General features: G+C 35.0%; 1 protein-coding gene and 2 non-coding genes across 3 annotated transcripts; all 3 read right to left on the bottom strand.

The window, feature by feature from the left end:
- Window positions 1-2,356: 2,356 nt before the first annotated feature.
- Window positions 2,357-2,429, bottom strand: TRNAA-UGC. The gene has a single exon. It is a non-coding gene; the product is annotated as a tRNA-Ala (tRNA).
- A 1,588-nt stretch (window positions 2,430-4,017) lies between these two features.
- On the bottom strand, window positions 4,018-6,296 carry LOC109157021. The gene is made up of 3 exons (XM_019304906.1): window positions 5,730-6,296; window positions 5,034-5,634; window positions 4,018-4,497 (listed from the first exon to the last, which is right to left on the bottom strand). Exons 1-3 carry the CDS (start codon window positions 6,294-6,296, stop codon window positions 4,079-4,081), a joined length of 1,587 nt encoding a protein of 528 aa, XP_019160451.1. The 3' UTR covers window positions 4,018-4,078.
- Window positions 6,297-9,515: 3,219 nt separating this feature from the next.
- TRNAA-AGC lies at window positions 9,516-9,588 on the bottom strand. Its single transcript has one exon. It is a non-coding gene; the product is annotated as a tRNA-Ala (tRNA).
- Between the last annotated feature and the right edge of the window lie 7,437 nt (window positions 9,589-17,025).

The following is a 17,025-nucleotide window of genomic DNA, read 5'->3' as shown; positions in this document are numbered from 1 at the left end:
TTACCAAGTATTTTATACAAATATAATAAATATTAATATTTTGTTAAATACTTTCACATAATAACTTATGACACAAGTCTCACAACACATGAAACATGTAGGGGAAATTAAACTACCACTATCAAATATCAACATGTGCTTGTAAGATAAAGAGTTCATAGCACAACTAAAATCTCAGTCATATACACAACAAGGCAAATCTAAAGTTTCCTACACCATAATCTCATTACATGATGAATCCCTCTATACTACTAACAATAACCTAATTGCACATGACATACTACCAAAAAAAAAAAAAAAAAACATGTACTAAAGATGAAGACAATGACAATGCTACCTAAACGAGAATTAGAGAAATTTAAACCTAAATTTGTATTTATTTAGACTATCGCTTTTAGACTAAGTATTTAGACTAGCGTTATTAAAAAGTTGCAAACATTTATTTTGGAATAAGGTTCAAATTGGTCACTGAACGTAACATGAAAATGTAATTAGGCCACCGAACACTCAAAAACGTGCAATTAAGCCACTGAACACTTCAAATGTATGCAATTTCACCGGATAGAAGGTTACCATCAATTGTAGCAAGTTACCTACTTACATGACAACTGAGTTGGCATTTTAATAATTTTTTAGAAAAAATGAAAAAATTTAAATAAAAAAATAAAAAATAAAAATAAAACAGACGGGGTAGCCAACGGCCACCCCGTTATTTTTTTTTTAATTTTTTTTATTTTTTTAAAATTTATTATCAAAATTTATTAAAAATTATTCAAAATTTATTAAAAATTATTTCGTTCAATGACCTAATTACATTTTCAGATTACGTTTAGTGGCTAATTTGAACCTTATTCCATTTATTTTTGTGACAGTTATATATAATCAATCTCTCATATATTATCTTGCATTTATATACTTTAAATTACTGATTTAAATAAACAAATTCAACATTTATTTACATATGCATGAACATCTTCTATATAATATTGCATTGATATACTTTGAAATACTTATTTTAAAAAAAAATCATTGGGCATTATCCCAACGCGTAGAAAAACTAGTTTACAATTACAAAGCTCAATGATTTACTAAATTAGGTCCACAACCTACCAATTTAAACAACTCTAAGATACAATGAGCATGATTTACTAAATTAGGTCCACAACCTACCTATTTAAACAACTCTAAGATACAATGAGCTAATCTTTTCGATTATACAAATTGTATATATATCAACCTAAATTTCCAACACTTTTTTGTACTTGTAAACTTTTCTACTTACTAGAGCAAATCCCTACTGTTAGCATGGTTTGCTCCATTCACATGGGTGGGGATCAAACCCCCAACCTCATGTTTAAATGACGAGGTGCTGAACCACCACGCAAGTCATGTTGGTTAAAACTTCGAACGTAATGATCTTACATAATCCCTTTAAATAGCAATTTGGACAGACCTTGAATATAATTTAGGCTTTTATCCACGCATAAACGCACGTTCTTAATTTCCTTCATGTTTCGTGGTGAATATTTTGCTTCAATATATATTTGCCACAAGTTTGTTGAGAGAATGCAGCCAGCTTCACAGCTACACCTCATTTGAGAAGGATCCAACCTCCCTAAAATTCTTCTCCCTAATTCTAAGAATCTATCTATTTATATAAAAATAAAGTGATCCAACATATATATGTCAATATGCAAAATAAACCTGTACATCAATTTATAAATTATTATCGTACTAATTAACAAGAATATATATTGATTGGCATAATGACATATATTCAGTTGTTATACCATGGACCATGTTCATATTGCAAGGTATACTCTGATCCTAAATTGTGTATTTTAGTATTGGAATTGTGAACTTTTAGAATATAAATTGTGTTTTTAAATTTTGTGAATTTGTAAATACAATGCAAAGTTATAAAAAATTGTGAATTGTTAAAAGATAAATTGTGTATCTTTGGATCCAAATTCACCTTCATATATTCTATGGGAACCAACTAAATGGGTAAGGAATTAAAGTATTAAACAAAGTCATGTAAGTAATGATAAGTTAGTGTTTAGTCTTTATGGTATGTTATGATTGAATGTATTTATTATTTTGTTAGATTTTTTTTTTTTTTTTGAAAAGATTATTTTGTTAGATTTAATTGTATACTTTTTTATAAAAAAAAATAAAAATAAAAATTAACATATTAATTTTTTAAGGATAAAATTAACATATTAATATGCATAACAGGCCGGTTACACGAGCGTTGCCAATAGATTCAAAGCAGGACTTTGCTTAGCTTGCAGAGTAACGTTTCACAGCCTTTGTAGTGGAGAAAAAGCTCAAAAGGAAAACAAAAATTGAGCAATGGAGATGCGGGGGATCGAACCCCGTGCCTCTCGCATGCAAAGCGAGCGCTCTACCATTTGAGCTACATCCCCATTTGATTTCTGTTTCTCTTTAAACATATTACTACTGTTAATAAAATCACTGTACAGTTTGATGGAGGATTTGCATGTTGGACACTTTCATCATTCAGTGCCCATCAACTCAGCTCCCTACCTCAAATCTAAATCAAATCACAGTACTATATGTATCCTTAGAGCATGCATTTACACTAGTGAAGAATAGTGAGTTATTTCAGCAATAATTCTCTCAAGCTAAAAATAATATTGATGTGGGGGAGAATTAATTAGGGAAGAATGCATATGTAAAATAGGAAATAATGTAAAATAGGCGCGCCTGACAGTTCTTTTTTTTTTTTTTTTTTTTTTTTTTGCATTTGTTTTTTTATTTTGGTTTTTTTATTTTTTTTTCCTCCCTTCCCCACATTCTCTCTCCTAATCACTCTTACATTATCCCCATATTCTTCCCAAGTTCCCAACTAATGTGGATGCTCTTATCATTATGGAAAATACTACTTCTACTCCCAACTTTTACCATTATCTCTCTCAAAATTTTGATGTTGATATTCTCATTGGGACCCACATGTCGATGGGAAACTTACATTTTTCAAAAATTTTGACAGAAAGGAAAAACTACTGGTCGGTGGAAAACTTGAACAATTTTCAAAAATTAACTTATCATCTTTTATCTTAAAATGAGAGAGTAGAAATAAAAAGCTGAGTGTTCAAAAATTAATTTATCATCTTTTATCTTAAAATGAGAGAGTAGAAATAAAAAGCTAAGTCCATGTAGTAGGACTCTCATTATTTTCAACCCTCAAAGATTTGTCATTAGGAACTATAGAGTGTCTTATAATTGGTTGCATTGTTTGGGTATTTAGCTAAGAGAGAATTGGAGAAGATAAAAGAATAGAGATAATAAGAGATTTGGAACATGAATTATTTATATGCCCGGTATTTTGTGTAGCAACTCAACCTTAATGTTAAGTGATGTTTTGTTCAAAAAATAAATTTATTTCATTTTTTTTTTTTTTGTGATAAGTTATTATCTTCATAAAAAATACTCCGTAAGTCTTTTTAAAAAATACTATCTCATAAAACATATTTTATGATGTGTATAAAAATAAGTGGGAAAAAAAAAAAGAATGAAAACAAGGGAGGTCGTGACAAAAATATTTTATTTTTTTGTGTGAATGCAATTAAGACTTAATTTATGTTCTTTCCTGATTTTTTTGTGTTAAGAAAATTGTATTTTGCGATCTTTTGTATAAATGGTAGAATAATAAAATACGGCTGGAAATTATGAAATTTCTGATCACATGAAAGTGATCTTAAATCAAGTCGAAAGCAAAAAGTGGTCGGAAATACCAACAAAAATTTTTCCGGATACCAAAAGTGGTCGGAACAAGGCTTTCGACTTGATTTAAGATCACTTTCATGTGGTCGGAAATTCCAGAATTTCCAGCAGTGAAAATATAGTTAGATTTTATAATTTCGATAATGTAATATATATATATATATATATATATATATATATATATATAATAACCTTAAAATTGGACATTAATATAATATAACCACACTAAAAATATTTTTTATTTATGCAATTACAATTAAGCTGAGTATCTAGCTAGTCTAAACCTAAACTAAAATTCTAAATTCTAAATTCTAAATTCTATCTATAGCTACTTGACATTGGATGCAATGAGCTTAAACCATTGAGTTTGAGGATTCCTCATGTCACCCTCTTTCAACCCAACACACTTCCTCGTCAAAATCAAGGACGATGAGTACGAGGAATCATAATCCAAGCACAACTCCACCCCATCGTTTCCTTTGTTAGCCAACTGAAGCATGGAAGCCAAGTTCCATGTGCTCCCTTCATTCATGCAGTGGCCGGAGAGGGTAGCCGGAAGTCCATCCCTTTCGGCGGTCAAACACGCCGACATTCCTAACAAGCTTATCGGCATCCCATCCGCCCCGTGCGCCCATCGGCTCGCGCCCAAGCAGTCGCTCATGTGCAGCCGCCCGCTGTCTACTCGAGCACATTTCCCACTCAATGGATGGTACAACAGGTAGTAAGTTGCTTCACTCGACCGTGGATCTTCACAACATATATATACACCAAAACATGCATGCATATATGTTAGTCATTTCAATTTGTATGAGAAAGTAAGATTTTTCTTTTTGGGTTTAACACAGGGTTAGAGAGAGTGACTAATCTCCCAATTGGATTGAATTGTAAGAGTGACCAGTGACTTGAATTGAATTGCTCAGGGTGACTAATCCCCAACTAAATTGAATTGCTCATTGGTTAGGGTGACTGAATTGAATTGGTCAGGGTGACTAATTCCCCCATTGGTCAGGGTGAGGCTTCCTCAGCTGAATTGATTTTGGGAGGGTGACTATTCCCCCAACTGAATTGATTTTGGGAGGGTGACTATTCCCCCAACTGAATTGAAGACACCCTAAGGTAAAGACAACAGGTATCAATCCCTAATGTTTGGTTAAGGATATTATGGATGAGTATCTTCCACGACCCCTGTAGGTCAATCTCATGATGCGAACTGTGGGTGTTATATGGAAAATAATGTTAAACAAATATAGGAAAACATATTATATTGATAATTACGTATGTACCTTGGAGTTTATTTTGGAGAAACTCTAGTTTGGAGTGATAGGTAGGATTTCTAAGGGCAGTCCAATTGGCGTTGAACATGCCATATGTTTCCTCCATATCACGTTTGCCTTGCCTAAAGTAATAGTTTCCTTGAAGAGCCCAAACAGCCCAATCCAAATCTTTATCAGCCAAATAAGCAAGAATACAAGGCAAGTGAAGGTTGTCGGCCTCACTCATTTCCGTTTGGTCGATCCCAAACTCACTCACAAACAGAGGGGCGCCGTCTTTCCCTCTTATCAAGAACCCTTCTTTCTCCTCCATTTCCTGTGTGATGTTGTAGCAAACCTTGTTCAATGGCCCGGCCTTCCACATCTTCGATTGCCCCTCCGAGAACGCGTACCGATGCGTCTCGTAAACCAACTTCTTCCTCATCATGTGAAGCCCCAATGGCTTTTTCTTTAGTAACCTGAAATCAAGATCGTAGTCCAAACCTGAGATGATCACTAGCAGTTTTGGGTTTGCCCTGTGTACTGTTCTTGCTCCCTTCTCTATGTTCTTGTACCATACACCCTCATCTTGCAATGGCCCTCGCAGCTCATTCCTCAAGCTTATGCCCACCACCTATCACAAAACATTGCAGATCAGATCACGGGGAAAATTCACAGCCACTATTATGGGTGTGTGTATTAGCCATTAGGCAAATTAAACATACATACCATGGGTGTATCTTTGTAGAGACTAGCAACCGTGGCTAGGCCTTGCAACCATTCTTTAGGGTCAAAATACTTGTCGCCGAAGAAGCCATTGCCGTCTTCATTGGCGCAGCACCACATAGGCTCGCTCACCTGGTTATCAAGCACCATCATGATGCCATGTCTCCCAACCTCTTCAATCACGGCCTTGTGAGCATCAACCAGACTGAGGCTCAAAAGGTTGGGATTGTGTTGGGTTAGACCAGCAATAGAGTTGTTCAAACCGAGATCGCCGAAGGATTGTGCCACGGTCATATTGGCATGCCTGGTGAACATGTAAGTTGCCCATGTCATCCTCACACAGTTGAAGCCCATGTTTGCGATGTGGGAGGCAATCTCGCTTAATGGTCTCTTGTCAAGACCCTCAGGCAACATGGGCTTCAAGTGGCCTGGCCAATTAGCACAGGCCAGCTTCACTCTTTCACCACTTTCTTCGTCTATAATCCATCTCGAACTTCTAGAGAGAGGTTGAGAGTGGGAGAGGGAAGCGAAGGAAGCAATAAGTAAAATGCAGGCTATGATTGCTTTCATGGTTTTGGACTTTTGGTTGAAGATGAATTGACTGGAGTGGCCGGATTGCTGGGTATTTAAACTGTTAAGAAGCTAAGGATATGATGGTTAAATTCAAAAAATTTATCTAAATCTCACAGGGCTTATCTTTAATCATTGTAACTGTATATATCGTATCAGCTATTAGAATCCTAATAATTCAAATGTCTTTTTTAGCATAAGTTAGGGTATGTATAGTGAGACATTTCAGGAAGACCACATTTTTATTTTCACACCAGCTCAGCTTGAACATGCATTTATTCTCATAATATTTCATATTTCTATCTTTGGCTTAAACATATTGTAAATCTGAATTCTTTCATTTGGCCCATTATTGAAAAACAATTAACATTTATATATAGCTTTGTGAATATGTTATATTTCATGTGGTCTCCCTCCATGTTATACATCTATCCATACCATTTCATGTATTAATTAAACTTTCACTAGTATTTCATGTTGTGTATTCACTAGTGAATAAAATATATATAATACTAAGCTAGTACTCACATATATTGGTATATATACAGAAATAATATATGTATTGAATACACAAACATATATGATTTACCATTAATATAAATTTAACTAAAATATATTCTACAATTAAGTTAATTATATAATGATTTTAATAAAATGATAATTAAAGAATAGGAAAAAATATGATATGTATATGTGTATGGTAATAATGATGGAGTCATTAATGTTAAAATTAAATACTAATAGAGTTCTAAGTGGCTTGTAGCCCACTGGTATTGGATTGCTCTCCTAAGTGGGAGGTGTAAGCTTCAAATCTCAATTGAAGCAAATAGTGTGTATATGTAGGGTATCTCCCTTCTTTATAATAAAAAAAAAAATACTAATAGAGTTATAACGGTGTAAGGGTAATTTTGTCTAACAACAATATAGAATGGATAATTATGTTGAATATAAAATTAAAGTGTACAACATTTAAAGTAAAAATGTATACATTTATTGTCATACAAAAATGAATTAGGAATATAACATTGATCAAGACTTAATATATTTTTAGATTTTATCTTTAATGGTCACCCATTATCAACTATTGCGGTATTATTATATTTATTCCACTCTTTTAATTTTGCTTTACTATATTCTTAACTTACATTTGCTTATCCCAATAAATCCTCCATTTAAATTTCACTGTTAGTTAAAAATGGCTAACATGTAATTAAATAAATGAGTATGCAAATTAAAATCATTTATGGTATTTAATTAAAATAGAAGATGCTATGACACTGTGAGAATGTAGTTCAGATGGTAGAGTGATTGCTTAGCATATGAGAGATATGGGAATTGATATCCCGCATCTCTATTTTGCGGCGTGGAATATAGAAACTAAACTTTATGAAATGAATCGTTGGGTATTTATTCCCATATACATAAAATGTGATTTCTAATGTATCATATGTGCTAATAATTTTTTAAAAATTGATTATTTGATATATATATATATATATATATATATATATATATATATATATATATATATATATATATATATATTTATATATATTTAGGTTCTCGTGCGGGTGAGGGCTTCAGGTGCTGTTGTGCGGTTTAATCTGAGCCATTCATCTCGCTTTAATCAACGTCCAGGATTATCAAAGTTTTAAAAAAAAACGCGGTGGCAATTTTGTAATTTTTGCATCTAGGTCAAAATTAAGGTGAGCGGATCTGTGATTAATGTGCGTGAGTTTTGTGCTTAATGTGCGTGTGTTTTGTGCTTAATGTGCATGAGGTTTGTGCTTAATGTGCGTGGGGATGTGCTTAACGTGAATAGTTGTTAAAACTTAAAGTCTGTGAGTGAATACTTAAAGTGCGTGAGTTTTGTGCTTAATGTGCGTGATGTTTGTGCTTAATGTGCGTGAGTTTTGTACTTAATGTGCGTGAGTTTTGTACTTAATGTTAGTAGTTGTTGAAACTTAAAATCTGTGAGTTAATATTTAAAGTGCGTGGGTTTTGTGCTTAATGTGCGTGAGGTTGTGCTTAATGTGTGTGGGTTTTGTACTTAAAGTGCGTGAGTTTGTGATTAAGATGTAACACTTAAGGTGCACCTTAGCTTATACTTCTTTGTTCCAGGCACTCGTTTTTTTTTTCTTTAATTTTCATTGATTTGAGCCGTTGATCTAAATTTGATCAACTGCTCAGATTTAACCGCACAACCGCAAGGGAAGCTATACCCGCACCTGAACCCTTCCATATATATATATATATATATATATATATATATATATATATATATATATATATATATATATATATATATATATATAGATAGATAGATTTTGGTTCCTGTGAGGTCATGTCTTCCCGTGCGGTCAGTGCGGCATACACCATTAGGTATGCATAAATGCATCATACAGTGTTCGAAAATACACCAGAATGAAATGCCAAAAAATACACCACACAAAAAAAAAAAATACACCACACATAATGGTGTATTTACGAACACTGTGTGGTGCATTTATGCATACCTAATGGTGTATGCAGCACTATATATTTACGAACACGGGAAGACCTGACCTCACAGGAACCTGACCCTATATATATATATATATATATATATATATATATATATATATATATATATATATATATATATATAAATCATATGAGAACACTTGCTTAGGTGATAATGTGAGAACAAATTGTGTACATGCATCCATTTAATATTTTTTTAATGGTCTAGATTATATTAAGTGTGTGCGAACGCGAATTAAATGTATGCAAACGCGATCAAGTGTTTGTCCACATAAATAATATAATTTATAACAGCTTCTAATATGTCATATATGGTAGTAATTGTTTTAATTAATTAATTGATATGAAATATATTGAATGATTTCTTACTAAACAATGTTGAAAAAAGGACAATTTTTATTTTATTTTGATTGAGACTAATATTAGTGTTATGACTTATGAGGACTAAATCTAGCTAAGAAATTAAAAATGAGGATATAATACAGTTAGTTTATAAGAGGAAAACTAAAGGTAAAAATAATATTAAAGTAAAATTGGAATTTGAGTTCGGTGAAGAGAAATTTATTATACTTTGCGTGTTTGTTTTTAAAAAACAAAAAAAAAAAAAAAAAAAAAAAAAAAAAAAAAAAAAATGGAAACTTATTCTCCTGGAGTCCTGGACGAGAAGACCCTTGTAGACGCACACCGTCAAAAGGATGGAGATGCGGGGTATCGATCCCCGTACCTCTCGCATGCTAAGCAAGCGCTCTACCATCTGAGCTACATCCCCATGATGCTCTAGTGTGTTCTATCATTTTATATAGCGTTTTAACAAAAACATCTGTTGCTAAAACTTTCTTACATTTATAAATTTAACCGTGTAAAATTAATACTCCGTCTTACTTTTATTTTATTTTATAAACTAGATTTTGCTTGAGTTGTAATTTAGGTTTCGTAAATGTAAATATATTTATTGGCTCATTTTTGTATAGAATTAATTTCAGAAATGTTCCCTTAACTATTGTCATTTACTAATTTTTATCTTTTAATTTTTAATTGAACTATAAATAATTCATTGACTATTGATCTTTACTAACTTTTGTTATCGACTTTTAATTTAACCATAAACGATCCTTTGACTATTGATTTTGTTTCAAATGTGATCATTTAATTAAATATGGAGTATCCCTAAATTTAAGGTAATATTGTAAAAACTTTAGTTCTTCACAATGATGAACTCACATCACTCATTTACCCACTGATGAGCATATTATATACCTTGATTTAAATAAGATTTTATAGGTTAATTTTATTATATATTTATATTTTATATTTTATTACTTCAGTATATTTTGTTATATTAGGCGCAGGGAAGAGTATCAGACAACGACGCATTAACTAGTTCCTTTCAGCACAAAATGCTTAGAAAAAATTAAACGACCTTTTGAATTTGAAGATGTAGCTATTGGAGAAACTAGGCTTTAATGCGGTAAGAGCAGTAATTTTAGAAAAAAAATTGTTGATTTGGAACCCTATAAAAGGAAAGATATTTTGATGTATTTCAACGGATTATTCCTTTCATATTCCTTGTAGTGCAGTCCAAGATCACGAGTATACCTTAAGTATCTCATAACCTTTACTATTGCCTTCCAGTGCATAGCACCGGGGTTACTCGTATATCTACTGAGTTTACTAACCGCATAGGCAATATCCGGCCTAGTACAGCTCATAAGATACATCAAACTACCAATAACCCGAGCATATTACACTTGTGAAATACATTCTCCGTGGTTCTTGGTTAGATGAATGTTTGCATCGAATGGTGTCTTAGCCACTTGACTATCATCCTTGTTAAATTTCTCAAGGATTTTGTCAATATAATGTGATTGGCTCAACACGAGACCATCAGGTCTTCTAATGATTTTAATCCCGAGGATTAAATCAGCCAAACCCATATCCTTCATGTCAAATCTCGCATTTAACATGTTTTTAGTAGATTTGATCATCCGATCATTACTACCAACGATGAGAATATCATCGACATATAAACAAAGGATGACGTAGCCGTCTATCGTTTCCTTAACGTAGACGCATTTGTCACTTTCGTTTATTTTAAACCCGTTAGTTAACATCGCATGGTCAAACTTCTCGTGCCACTGCTTAGGCGCTTGTTTTAAACCATAGAGCGATTTAACCAACTTACACACTTTCCTTTCTTGGCCCGGAACCACGAACCCTTCGGGTTGTTCCATATAGATTTCCTCATCTAATTCGCCATTTAAGAAAGCAGTTTTCACATCCATTTGATGAACTTCCAAGTTCCGCAGCGCGGCTATGGCAAGTATCATCCTTATGGAGTTTATTCTCGTCACGGGAGAATACGTGTCGAAGTAATCGAGGCCCTCGCGTTGCCTGTAACCCTTGATTACAAGCCTAGCCTTATACTTCTCGATGGAACCGTCCGGTTTCATCTTCCTTTTAAAGACCCACTTGGATCCTAAGGGTTTACTACCCGGAGGAAGATCAACCAGTTCCCAAGTGTGATTCTGTAGAATAGAATCCACTTCACTTTTTATAGCCTCTTTCCACATTGGTCCTTCCGTAGAAGTCACAGCTTCTACATACGTTCGAGGCTCGTTCTCTATCAAACAAGATAGAAAATCGGGTTCATTTTCTAATAAACAAGTTTGAGTACCCGAATCGTACTCTAACAAGTAAGTTAGAAAATCAGGACCGAATGATTTTCCAACTCTCGCCCGCTTACTGCGTCTCGGCTCGAGCTCGGGTTCTCTCTCGGATTCCCCACTATCATTATTCATAGTTTCGTCAAACGTTCGTTTTGACGTACTTGGTCCCTCGTTGGACCTACAAGGAAATATATTTTCAAAAAAATATGCATTCCTTGATTCTATTATCGTGTTCTCGTGTACATCCGGATTATTGGACTCGTGTACTAAGAACCGATAAGCACTACTATTATGTGCATAGCCAATAAAGATACAGTCCACCGTCTTAGGACCTATCTTTACTTTCTTAGGTGTTGGCACCAAAACTTTGGCAAGACACCCCCACACTTTCAGGTACTGGTAGGAAGGTTTCCTACCGTTCCACAGCTCATAAGGAGTCTTATCGAGCTTCTTTCGGGGTACCTTATTCAAAAGGTAGTTACTTGTCAAAATCGCCTCACCCCAAGCATCTTGAGGTAGGCCCGAACTTATAAGCATCGCATTCATCATATCTTTCAAAGTACGATTCTTTCGTTCGGCAACACCGTTCGATTGAGGTGAGTAAGGTGCAGTACGGTCGTGTATTATCCCTACACTCGCACAGAAGTCACCAATAGGTGCTTCGTACTCACCACCTCGATCGCTTCTAACCTTCTTAATTCTCCGATTAAGTTGGTTTTCCACTTCATTCTTATAAAGAACGAATTTATCAACGGCTTCATCTTTGCTCTTAAGCAAATACACATAGCAGTATCGTGTGCTATCGTCGATAAATGTGATAAAATACTTATTACCACCTCTCGTTTGTATCGATCTAAAATTGCACAAATCACTATGGATTAATTCTAGTGGTTCAGTTTCCCTTTCAACCGATTTGAAAGGTACTTTAGTTAGTTTTGCCTCAACACAAATTTCACCCTTGTTATTTGTGTCAATATTAAAGTTAGGAATATGGTCCATGCTAATTAATCTACGCATAGAATTAAAGTTAACATGACCTAGTCTACCATGCCATAAATTGGAAGACTCAAGCAAGTAAACAGAATTAACTTTGCTTTTATTGATAACAGGAATTACACTGAGCTTAAAGAGCCCATCAGTTACATATCCTTTACCAACAAACATTCCTAACTTGGACAAAACTACTTTGTCTGACTCGAACACCATGCGAAAGCCATGTTTGTTCAACAGAGAGCCAGACACAAGATTCTTCCTCAGCTCAGGAACATACAGCACGTTGTTCAACGTCAGTTCCTTCCCGGAAGTCATCTTCAGAACCACCTTGCCCATGCCTTCCACAGCAGACTGAGCAGAGTTTCCCATCCACACCTTTTCACCCTCAACGGTCTCAAAGGTGTTGAACATCTCTCGGTTGCAACACAAGTGCCTGGTTGCACCGGTATCAATGAACCATTCACGAGGGTTTGAGCCCACGAGGTTCACTTCGGTCACCATAGCCGAAAGGCTAATCTCGACCTCCTTCTGACTGCTATCTCCAACAACATTGGCTTCAGAACTCTTGTTCTTTTTCCTTGGAGCCTTGCATTCAGATGCTCTATGGCCATGCTTGCCACAATTGTAGCATTCACCACGAAACTTGTTCTTGGTAACGCCACCTTTCAGACCTAGCTTTCACTTGTCCTTCTTGTTCCTCCTGGAGCTCTTACCGTGCTCCACAATGTTGGCCTTAGCGCCAACAACGACAGGAGCCTTCCTATCATTCGTCCTGTTCCCTTCCTCAATCCTGAGTCGCTGGATCAGGTCCTCCAGATTCATCTCCTTTCGCTTATGCTTAAGGTAGTTCTTGAAGTCCTTCCACCCTGGAGGCAACAAATGGATCACAGATCCCACTTGGAAGGCTTCACTTATCACCATGCCCTCGTCACGGATCTCATCAAAGATTAATTGCAAATCTTCTACCTGACTTAGCACGGTCTTTGAATCAACCATTTTGAAGTCGAGGAATCGGCCAACTACAAATTTCTTTGAGCCGGCATCCTCACTTCGGTATTTATGATCCAAAGCTTCCCACAACGCTTTTGATGTGCTTATCTTTTGATATACATCATATAGCGTGTCACACAATCCATTCAGGATGTAGTTTCGGCAAAGGAAGTCCGAATCCTTCCAATAGCCAACTGCCATCACGGATTGTGCATCTTGTTCCTTCAACTCGGGAACCTTCTCGGACAAGAACCTTGCCAAGCCGAGAGTTGCTAGGTAGAACAACATCTTCTGTTGCCACCTCTTGAAGTTCGAACCAACACCGGTGAACTTCTCCGGCTTTTCAGCCGAACCACTCTGTACCGAAGGTACCCGAGACATGGGAATGTATCCCTCAGTGCTCCCACCATCTTGTGAACCAACGTTCACTGGTGTAGCTTGGGAATTAGCAACATTGTTGCCATTCCCACCACTGTTATCCGCAACAACGTTATTGTTGCCGTTTCTTCCATTGTTGTCCGCAACAACATTATCCTCCCCATCAATTGGCAGTACGGGATGCTCCATTTTCTTCAAGGAAATTCGGAGAAGACCACCAACAGGAAAACAAATATATATAATAAGGTTTTAAGACTGTTGGTATAAAACACAAATAATAATCAAAAATAAGATTATTATTTTCTGGAAAGAAGGGAAGAAAAGATGAAGAAAAGTGGCTAGTGTTTTGTGTTGGGTTTTTGCAAGAGTCAAGTGAGCACTCTTTCCTTAAAACCTTATTTGCCACCTCCCAAAGATGCTAGGAGCGTTGTGGCCTAGGCTTCCCAGGATAAAACTTGCTAATGATTCAATGTTTGAGCACTCAAATAAGGAATCCGACGAGCAAGACAATGGCTATGAACACAGTATGGCTTAAAGAAAGAGTAGAAGCAGAGAGGTTTTGAGGCTAAAAGATGAACTTTCGTGTTCTATGTTTTCTGTGTAAAACTCTACTGCCCAACTCCTCTTTTTATAGGGGTGAAGGATTTAATAGCTTTTAATTAGGCACTTAAGGGCACCCCTTCACCTTCCTGTAACAGCACCATTAGCATGGCCTTCAATTCAAAATTTAAAATTGGAATTAACTCAGAAAATTAATTCCGTAACAGTAGAAATGGACAAATCAATAATTTATTCCATTCGCGAAATGTATTTTTTATTTTAGGACGGGGATGATATATTAATGAGTTAATTACCGAAATTACTAATTTGGTCATTGACTATTTTTTTGACCAATTTAGTCCTTCAATTTTAAATTTTTTAACCAATTTGGTCCTCCGTTTGTTTGACCGTTAGTCAACCGTTAACTTGGGACCAAATTGGTAATTTGCTATAGTCAAGGGACCATTTTGGTAATTAACTTTAAGGGTGGGCAATTCGGTTCAGTTTTCTCGAACCGAACCGTACCAAACTAGTTAGATTCGGTAATATACCGAACAACCGAATGGTAATAGATTCTTGTATACCGAACGGTTCGGTAAAAACTCGAACCGAACTGAATTTGTTCGGTAAAAACCAAACCGAACCGAATACCGTTTGAACTTTGGATTGCTATTTTGTTATATATTAGACTTTGGATATGGACTATGTAAACACCGTAACACATAATATAGAACTTTTGATAACAAATCATAAAGAAATCAAATAAAACATTTACGAGAGATACCCGTGAAAATAGCTTAATGGCAGATCAAGCAGTAAGGGACTTGGATTGACTTTTTATTATTATTATTATTATTATTATTATTATTATTATTATTATTATTATTATTATTATATTTTTAAAAAAATAAACCAAACGGTATTCGGTTCAGTTCAATTTTTTACCGAACACTTCGGATCGATTTTTTATCGAACCGTTCGGTATACAAGAATCCAATACTGTTCGGTTGTTCGGTATATTATCGAACCAAATTAGTTCGGTTCGGTTTGGTACGGTTCAATTCGAGAAAACTAAACCGAATTGCCCACCTCTAAAGTTAATTACCAAAATGGTCCCTTGACTATAGCGAAATTACCAATTTGGTCCCAAGTTAACGGTTGACTAACGGTCAAACAAATGGAGGACCAAATTGGTTAAGTTTTTAAAGTTTAGGGACTTTATTGGTTAAAAAAAATAATCAAGGACCAAATTGATAATTTCGCTATAGTCTAGGGACCATTTCGGTAATTAAGTCTATATTAATTTACGCACCTTTATTATACATATTTGTTTGAAATAATAAAGGAAAAGAAAAAAGAGACAAAACCCTAAACCCTAACGTCTTGCAATTGACAAACGTTACTTGGTGTCTTCTTCTCCTCTGAGTTTCAGTACCTTCCGCTTACCTCAAGCTTGTTGAGAAGAAGCTCTGATATATTAACTGAATAATAAGCAAAAAGGGAAAAACCTAATATCAACGATTCAAGTCATTCAACGAGAGTCGAGAGAGTCGACTCTCGAGACAAGGACAACGAGTCCAGCAGCGACGACTGCGAGGCGGCGAGGTTAGTGCCTTAGTGGTCTACTGGTCTTCTTACTCTTCTAGAAATTGAAAAGTGAAACTGTTACTCTGCTAGAAATTGAATCGTGAAATTGAAACTGAAACTGAAACTGCTACTCTGCTAGAACTTGAAAGTTGAAACTGCTAGAAATTGAAACTGGTAGTAATGTTTGTTATTGGTGGTTTGCTCGAAAGACTCAACATCTAATTTAGACCCAAAAAGAAGAAGAAGAAGAAATGCAGTCCAGTTTTCAAAAACAAAAATAAAATTGCAGTCCAGTCTCTGTATGCGCATTATTAATCTCTCAATTGAAGTTGATTTGCATTCCTTAACGCAGAATCTGTCTTTGACGCTTTCTGTCTTTCTACATTAAAAGTGAGGTTAGGGTTTGTATTGTTGGGAATCTGAAATGTAAGTTTGATTAGGGTTTTGTACTAGTCATTGAAAACTAATATGTTATATTGTCTTTGTTTGGAGAAAGCTTATGTGTTATTGTCTTGTGATATCCCACATTGGTGTGTGATTGGAATTGTATTGGCCATATAAGATTGTGCTTCTACACTAATATGCAACATTTTAGCTTGTTTAGTTCTAATAAGAGTCCAACTTGTATTCCATATATCCATGTTTGTGCCTTACCCTTGCCTGGACTTATTTATACTGTAATATGTTGGAGAGAACTATGAAGATTGAAATAAGATGTACTGAGTAGTGAGTACTATGTAGTTAAGTATTGTATCCATGTGAGGACTTTAGAGTCAATTATGGAGACCGCATTCTGGATGTTCTATTGTGTTATACGGAGTAAATTTTTTTCTGTAGTAGTCAAGCCTTTTATGCTCATTTCTTTAACTGAAAATAAATCGCCTCAATAAAACCATGCAAGCCATAAATTTCATCCTTCTAACTCAAATGCTGCCGGTAGGATGAAAGGAGGTACTTATCATTCTAGAATCTAGATTTCTAGTATAGTGTTGTGTCTAAAGATGGCAATAGATATTCTATTTTACCCTTTGTATTTTTATTATTGTTGAACT

This window comes from Ipomoea nil, unplaced genomic scaffold (assembly GCF_001879475.1).
Source record: "Ipomoea nil cultivar Tokyo-kokei standard unplaced genomic scaffold, Asagao_1.1 scaffold2761, whole genome shotgun sequence".
Lineage (NCBI taxonomy): Eukaryota > Viridiplantae > Streptophyta > Magnoliopsida > Solanales > Convolvulaceae > Ipomoea > Ipomoea nil.
The sequence above is the reverse complement of the archived record's forward strand: the minus strand, read 5'-3'. Positions and strand labels throughout refer to the sequence as shown.